This window comes from Camelina sativa, chromosome 4 (assembly GCF_030686135.1).
Source record: "Camelina sativa cultivar CO46 ecotype springtype chromosome 4, ASM3068613v1".
In the NCBI taxonomy this organism is placed as follows: Eukaryota; Viridiplantae; Streptophyta; class Magnoliopsida; order Brassicales; family Brassicaceae; genus Camelina; species Camelina sativa.
In genome coordinates this window covers 17,051,394-17,060,105 of record NC_141883.1, presented here as the reverse complement: position 1 = coordinate 17,060,105, position 8,712 = coordinate 17,051,394, and the positions used below count along the sequence as shown (strand labels likewise).

Sequence of the window (8,712 nt, the reverse complement as noted above, 5' to 3'; positions counted from 1 at the left end):
CTCACCCTTTTCTTTCCAAAGGTGTCAAAAGTCTACAAAACTTTTTCTCAATTTTACAATGTTCTTGAGAACTATAAAATATTGCTTCTAGCAATATAATCACTTCAAGAGATAGACTGAATCAAGTCTTACTCTTATTATCAAAACTCATAAGGGATCTAAAATAGTTGCTTCAACCAAAAGAGAGTACATCTCTCATAAGTATTTTCTGAGAATCATTATACTACTACACGTACTTAATTTCTCATACATATCCACTTATGGTCACTCATTTTACACTTTCAAGTGTAAATATTATCTTTTTAAGAGACTTGAACTATTTCATAGTTACTTCTTTCAATGATTAACCAATCATTCTTTGTGTACACTTTGCAATAAAACTTTTTCTATTAACCGCGGTTTATCCTCAATTTTTATCCATAATATCATCAATTGCAACACTGCATGCAAACATATTTACGACGTCGATTTGCCTTTTTGGTTCCTTTTCATTCTAGACATGACTCAACTTGTTGAGATTTCTTTTCATTATGATTCTCAGGTACTTGAATCTCTTTCTTACTCATGTCTACATCTCTTCTAGAGATTTTTTATAACTCTTTGTTTCCTCGGTGCCATATTAATTTATGCTCCTTTTCTTTTACGAGGATGCTTATATTTGGAACCATAAGTCTATCACACTTCATGCAATCTTTAGACTTACTAGCAGTTGATCTTATCCTTCTAGGATATTAATTTCAATTGGAGCACAGCTGGTATATGTGACTTTGTCACTCAATCATGGTCAGAGAATGGTTCTTGCATGCTTTTAGCATCTTTTCAAACTTTGCCAATAAATTATCTTTTGAAATTATTGCGCACATTTCTTAATACGAAGATCAAGATAATTTCTTACAATATATTTATTTACCAGCTGTTTATTTTCTCCCCCTCATGTTAGAAAGACTGACTCACTGAACCAACAGTCTCTGCATCTCGAGATATTCAATCATCAAGAGGGATTTATATCCAACATATTTCCAACATTCTTTCAAATTTTATCTTAATCACTTTGGTGGAGCAACTTAACATGTATAATACATTTAGATGGAATATATCTTGTTTCTGACCCAAACCAATTGTAATGAGAAGTACTCATGATTATTCGTTGGCATGATGTGAACTTATTGACATATAGAGTCATTTTTGTCAATCACATATCATGGTTTCACCACCATTGTCAATTAACCAAATACTCTCGCAAACTCCATGTTGCAAGTTATAATAACAAACATATATAGTGGATGATCAGTCCACAATATCTCTTTTGAATACATACCAGAAAATTGACATTATCCAAATTCATGGGATCGGTGAAAGCCATATAATCTCGGTTTGCTTTGTAAAGCAGTACACATAACACTAGGAAAACTCTTTAGGTTCTCTAATGAATCTTTTCAGAAATTTCTGATTATTCTTTCGCATCACTACTGAACCGGAATGGCTTAACCGGTCATGCCAAACAATGAGATTTTCACAAAGCATTTTATCTTCTAGATAATGCATGTAATCTCTAAAATACTTTAATTGCCTTGGGTAATATTTATGATTTCAAAGTATTTTTTTCGCTTATTGTCTCAACATGATTACGCTTCAAATCCTCAAGATTTGCTCTTTCATATGAGTGATTAGTGTGAACATAATCTTACATTTGTTCCATCAACTCTATATGTGGGATTCCTTAATTCTCCCCCTCGAGATGATGACACTTCATGTCTATCAATCTCGATTTGAATTCCACTTTGTAATCAATAACATTCTCAAATTGGGTAATGTATTATATCTTAGACCCTTTTAACTTTGAGACTAATTGGGAGATTATAACACATAATTATCAAATTATGTTCCCATAGGCAATAATATATATACTTTTCAAGAGCTTTCAATACTTTTTCTACTACTTCTCATTATTGTAGTAGAATAGTGGAAATTGTCTCACACTAATTTCTTTCATCATCATCATCATATATTGATGAGATAAGTACTTCATGTACTTATTATTCACTATTCACTTATAGTGGAGATACTAGTCGACTTAACCGCGACCTTATATATATATATATATCATACCCATATTTATAATCACTTTTGTAGCAACTTTCTTATTACTGATGTGGTATTTTCCTTTTTCTTTGTAGAAAGTCATGTTCAGTTCAATGAATAGACCAAGACAATAGGATGTGAATTACATCAACATTTCATAATTTTACACAATCACAAAAAAATAAGATTATAATATTTTAAAAATATATTTTTCACTTACATGACAACAATATTTTGTGACAAGTAGAATATATTTTCTCTAATATATTTCAAACAATGATATTATCTTCTATTATAATCTTGGTTATAAGTGGAATTAAATTGTTTGTATATATTCTCTTATAGACTTTTAGTCATTTACTTTCTTTCGTGTTGATAATGTGTTATAAAAAGAGGTTTAGGGAATTGTTCTTTTGTATTATTCTCTATTCTATAGAATACAACATATATATATAAGGATACAATATTAACTGTATGGTTTATATTAATGGGTCGATAATGGACATTCATACAATAATATAATTATTCATAATAGATAATAGATAATGTATTTTTTAGCTTTTTTTTCGTTAAAATAATAAGTTGTCAAAAACAATAAAATAAATATAAAATAACAGAATAATAATAATACAAATCCCGTTGGGGTGGTGTCAAGTCTCACGCACGACGCCCTCTGTGACAGAGAGAGAGAGAGAGAGAGAGAGAGGGAGCCCTAGCTTCCGCGGCAAATCCCTTTTTCTTATTGCTTCTTCTTGTTCCCTTTTGGTTGATTTCGAATTCTAATTACCAAATCAATTTGAATTGTAAGATTTCTATCTTTGAAGATTTTTCTGGGTTTCTTAAAAGTCTCGTCTTTTAAGGATTTTTTTCATCGGTTCTCTTTTGTGTCATGTGAATTGGTCATATGGGTTTGGCAAAGTTTATCCCTTTCTCATGAAAAATTTGATCTTTTACCTCAAATTTGTGATCTTTAATGTTGTTTTGTTGACTTTTTTTTTTTTTTTTGCAGAAGCTTTGGAGTTCATATTGATATCTCTATCTAATAGTTATTAAAGATTTTGGGGATATACTTACTCTGTTGGGGGAAGAGTTGAGATCAATTGATATCTTCAGTATAATAAAGTGGAGCTTCAACATGTTGCATTTCAGTTGTAGTGGTTTCGATATCTCAAGCTGTTTTATTCATCTTGCTGAATGGCATCCTTTGGAATAACGAAGCTTACTCGGGCTTTGAAGCCCCTTTGTAAGACTTTTTTTTTATTTTATATTGTTTTGAATTGATCTTTAGGTAAGTAGGTTTGTTACTCTTGAGTCAGGTTTTTGATAATTGTCTATAATGTTTCTTTGTAGGTAGCGCGAGTCAGTACTTGAGAGTTTTATAGGTTGTTGGAGTTAGATAATGTTTCGTGATAGTTTTTCATTTGTTGCCCAAGCGATGGGTTGTTTTGGTTGTTTTGGTTGCTCTGAGAGATCAAGACCATCACCAAATCCGTACGATGATGATGATGATGATGATGATAGAGGAAGTGGTGATGAAACCAGTAATGCGGGAGGAGGAGATGAAGAAGAGGAAGTGGAGGAGCTGAGCCGTTCGAAACGATCTGAAGAGATTTTGATATGTAAATTACAAAATGGATTAATATGCAGGCAGTTTCCAGTTAAGGAAACTAACAAACTTGTACGCGGAGAGGTATGCGACTTCTTGTGCCCGTGTCTAATGTGCTTGTCGAATGGTGTTCTTATACCACTTTGTTTCTTATTTGATTTACAGGATGAAGATGGAAAGAAGACAATAAATGAGTTTGTTCGTGAGCGTAAAATTGGAGCTGGTAGTTATGGGAAAGTGGTAAGTTGTGAAAACAAAGTTAGTCACTCCTGAGAACCTCTTAAACAAGGGTTATAGATTCTTATAAGATTGTTGTTTGTATATATAACAGGTTCTATATCGAAGCACTGTGGATGACAAGTATTATGCTATTAAGGTATGCTCTTGTTTTTATTTCCATGGCACCACTTGAAAACTAATTTTGTTTTGCTAGTCTCATTTGAAATTTTATCACCATAGAGCAGATTATATTAATATATCCTTAGTTGATGGGATTAAAACTTTCTTAACATAGTGGTGATTATAATTTTTTTGGATTTCAAGGCTTTTCACAAGTCACATTTATTAAGGCTACGGGTTGCACCTTCAGAAACTGCTATGGGGGATGTTCTTCGTGAGGTATCATGATACGATGCCGATAGTTTTGGAATAGGATTCATTTCAGAAAAGTTATGTATATGTCTTTTTAATCTAATGGTCGTAGGTTATGATTATGAAAATCCTGGAGCATCCTAATATCGTTAATCTCATTGAGGTGATTGACGACCCTGAGTTTGATGAATTTTACATGGGTATTTCTTTCTCTTTTCTTTTGTATACTTTTACCTCAAGTCTCTCTTTGGTGAGTGTTCTGCCATATAATACTGATGCATTGTTTCTTTGTCTAGTTCTGGAATATGTTGATGGAAAATGGGCTTATGATGATTCTGGTGCTCTCGGAGAAAATACTGCTAGAAAGTACTTGCGGGATGTAGTTGCTGGCCTCATGTATCTTCATGCTCATGTATGTTCTGCACCGTCAACTACTTCTTAATCGACACTAAAGTTACTATGATTCACTCATTATGATTTTCTCTTTTTGGTTTGGATGAAATAGAATGTAATTCATGGGGACATCAAACCAGACAATTTGTTTGTTACTAGTACGGGGAGAGTGAAAATAGGAGATTTCAGTGTCAGCCAAGTATTCAAGGTACTGATAAATCTCAATTTCAGTCTTGTTTTTCTTCCTGATTAGTTTCTTTAATTTGTAGTTGACCTGATCAAACATAAAAGTATACGTTTGATGCAGGATGATGATGATCAACTCCGTAGATCTCCCGGGACTCCTGTCTTTACTGCCCCGGAATGTTGTTTAGGTATAACATACGGTGGCAAATCTGCAGACACATGGGCAGTGGGAGTTACTTTGTATCGTATGATATTAGGACTATACCCGTTTCTTGGTGATACACTTCAGGATACTTATGACAAGGTTCCGCCTCTCACGCTCCACTGATTTGTATTTTCGTTTAGAGACATCTCCTAGAAACAAGATGTCTAATGGTTTTTTATTTTCTACTAATATTTCAGATTGTTCACAACCCGTCAATTATCCCGGATGAACTGAATCCTCAACTGAGGGACTTGATTGAAGGTCTCCTTTGCAAAGGTGAGTTCTTATCAGTTGTTTTGCAAAAAAACATAATGAACCGTTGTGATCAAAATAAAGTTACCGTTTGTAGATTAAAGGTATCACCTTTTGTGTACAATGTGGCTCACGATATTCACTTGTGGCAGATCCAAACCAGAGGATGACGTTGAAAGCTGTTGCGGAGCATCCATGGGTTACTGGAGAAGACGGGGCTATTTCGGAATACTTGTGTTGGTGTAAACGCAAAGCTGGAGAAGAGGAAACAGCATAATGGGATTGAAAAGGTAGCTAAAAAGGCTAGGACCAGTATACTTGAACATGGCAAAGGCAATCATATGTTGCGTTGGGTTGTAATAGTTCTTTGTGGCATTTTTTACTCAATACCATCATCATCTTTGAGGCTCTTGATCGTCTGATTTTTCTGTTTGCTCTCTTCACTTTTTTTTTTTTTTTTTGTGTGTTTGTTATAAAGGAAACATGTTTTTGGGTGATTGAAATGTAATAATCATTTGTATAAAACAATGATGTTAATTTTAAATTCTTTGTGTGGGGGTAAAGTTAAACATAATAATAATTTCAAAGTTTTTTTTTTGAATTCGATGATAATTATTTACTTCAGAATATTTTAAAAAATTATTAAAAGTGTTGTGTATATTGCATTATTAAACATCACATAATTATAAAATTATCACATAGTATGATTTTCGCAACCTAATCATCCCGAAAGTTATATAACTTCAGAGATTATACAAATAACACGAACGACAAAAAAAAATACCAATAAATGTTTTCGAGTTCAAATTTTAAAAAGTTACCAAATCAAAAAATTCAAAAATTTAATTCAACCTATCCTCTCGCCGGATCACTCTCTCTCTCTCTCTACAGAATCTCATTGGCGGCGTAACCGTAACGAGATCTGCGGATATTCTCTTGCCTTTTCTTGTACACAAATCCGGCGACTCCAACCACACACACCGCCGCAATCACTCCGAAAGCTACCCCTACCTTCTTCCCTCCACTCATTCCTCCTCCTCCGGACGACGGTGATTTTTTCCCTTCGATCCCAGTCATATCGCTGTGGTTGATATCACTAGCTTCCTGCGACGGAGACGGAGACGAAGACGACGAAGGAGATTGAGAATCATTCGGTAATGGCGGAGAGATCGACGGAGAAGGAGAAGGAGAAGGAGAGTGTGTCGTTTCAGGTTCTGGAGGAGAAGAGTATTCAATTGGAGATTGCGCCGGAGAAGGAGGAGATCCGAGTTCCGGCGGATGTGCGCGGTGACTCATAGGCGAATCTGCTGGGTTTACGGCTAGATCCGGTGACGGAGCTGGTGAAGATTTAGTTGAAATCTCACCGGAGACGAGTACGAGCATTAGCGTCATAGCAACAATGATGATTCCGAGCTTCATTTTTGTATTTCCTCAGATCTTCTCTGATGATGATGAGTAAGTAAAGAAGAAGAGGAAGAGAGATCTGGAGAAGTTAGTTTTGTGAGTGAGAGAATGAGAGAAATAATACTATTATTGTGATCGCTAGATTTGCGGCTACGAAAAGTGTACGACTAACCAGATTGTGACACGTAGGATACGTATAGGAGTAGAGAAAGGAGCGAAACACTGGATCACAGATCATGGTAGTTTCTAATTTAATTTATTTAAAAATTCGCGTAAATTGTGAACGGTAGCGAGAGCTGATGCGTGAAATGGGCACGTGGGGTTCACGTGAAGAGCTGACCCCCCCTCACGTAACCTTATCTTTAGTCACCGGCACTCAGCATGTATTTTGCAAGAGAAGTAATTAAGCAACAAAAAAAAAAATTGTAAGAAAATCACAAAAAATAAAAACTTTGTTTGGACGTTCAAGCTAACCAGAGCTAAGGAAGAAACTTAACAAAATTGTCCGTTCGTGATGCCAAAGATAGTGATGAAACTGTATTGGGAATCAAATATAGCTAAGATGTATAAATCTATTGTGTGTTATCTCTTTGTTAGTTCATATTGCTTCAGTTCTCTCATTAATATCAAGAAACGTCCCTCGTAACCAAGCACAACCAGAGGGTTCAAAGACTATGGTTCATATATGATATATAGGCAACCGGAGCCCATATAATTGGGCACGATGCATCTTCTCTGACATTCTGATCAGCTTTCTTAAAAGAAAATTACAAAGTAGCTCATCCTGACAAGGAAGACTATGGTTCATATATATATATAGCCCATCAAGTAAGTCAGTTAATTAATAAAGGAATTTATCGGCAAACTTTGCCAGAGCAAATGTGAAAATTTGGTTTCAATATTAGCTTATATTACTATTTTTTTTTCAATATTTTTCGACAATCAATCTCGAGTCAAAATGGTTTTAGACAAAGTCTCTCACCCCACGTGCATGCTGAGACCGAGTTCCACACTCCATCTCATCAAATGAGAGATTTGTCAAACGGTCTTATTATATATATTTGAAGTATTCAAATCAAGATTAGTTCAATTGGTTCGATCATTATCATCAAATATTAATACATTAGCACTAGTTGATTTATTTCTTGAAACAAGTTACTGCATACATTAGCACTAGTTGATTTATTTTAAATATTTTTCATCTTTTTGATTTGGAAGAACCATTTTTAGAGTTATAATATACTAACTCAACTCTTAGTTTTCAATTAAAAAAAATGTCGTAAGAAAACCGAACTTTGCAAAAGTGGTGAAAAAAAGCATCAACTTTGTATATGTTGAACGAAGTTTTAATTTTGATTGACTTTCTAATTTAATCATAAACTTTTGTTGATTTTACCAAATAAGGCATGTTGTTAAATTGTCTGACGGAATAAGTTAATGGCATTAAATTTTTGAAAAGAGATTCCGTTACATCTCAAAACGACGTCATTTTGTGTTTTTTAAAAAATAACAAAAGGGGGCTCGATCAATTTACCTCTAAGCAGAGGCGTACATGTTTTAACTTTTAACCAATTGAGCTAAACCATTTTATTGACTTTAGTACACAAACACATATACTTATTCGTATGTTTCCTAGAGTCTTTTTCTTCAAATTCATGGTCGTATTCACCGAGCTGACTCAAATCCCAGATCTCAATATTCATATTCGATTCTTCTGCCATTTTTTTTGCTTCTCTCGAGGTCGGAGATGGAGAAATCAAAAGTAAATCTTCGACTACACAAAAGTACTTAGAACAACCTAAATTTCAGATCCAAATCGAATTAGGGTTTCATCTGAAATAAAGATCGAAACTTTTAACAAAGACGAGTACGACGAACAAAGTGAATCGATTATGCAAAGAGATTGAAACCGAAACATTATTGAGTGCTCCTTTCACCGTACCAATGGAGATTACGGTGACTTCCAATGGTGGAGAAGAGGACTCAAGCGACA

General features: G+C 34.4%; 2 protein-coding genes across 2 annotated transcripts; one reads left to right on the top strand and one right to left on the bottom strand.

The window, feature by feature from the left end:
• Positions 1-2,689: 2,689 nt before the first annotated feature.
• Positions 2,690-5,916, top strand: LOC104780375 (serine/threonine-protein kinase GRIK1). Its single transcript, XM_010504870.2, is given in 13 exon segments — positions 2,690-2,885; positions 3,092-3,325; positions 3,433-3,772; positions 3,854-3,928; positions 4,020-4,064; positions 4,232-4,306; positions 4,392-4,479; positions 4,576-4,691; positions 4,785-4,880; positions 4,980-5,162; positions 5,261-5,339; positions 5,468-5,583; positions 5,585-5,916. Coding segments are annotated over 11 exon segments (1,317 nt in total). The 5' UTR covers positions 2,690-2,885; positions 3,092-3,325; positions 3,433-3,481; the 3' UTR covers positions 5,738-5,916.
• Positions 5,917-5,954: 38 nt separating this feature from the next.
• On the bottom strand, positions 5,955-6,990 carry LOC104780374 (uncharacterized). Its single transcript, XM_010504869.3, has one exon. The coding sequence runs from the start codon at positions 6,732-6,734 to the stop codon at positions 6,201-6,203; it is 534 nt and encodes a 177-aa protein (XP_010503171.1). The 5' UTR covers positions 6,735-6,990; the 3' UTR covers positions 5,955-6,200.
• Positions 6,991-8,712: the final 1,722 nt, after the last annotated feature.

Bases quoted from the DNA above. Each gene is read 5' to 3' on its own strand.
- LOC104780374 (XM_010504869.3), bottom strand. From the start codon at position 6,734: ATGAAGCTCGGAATCATCATTGTTGCTATGACGCTAATGCTCGTACTC.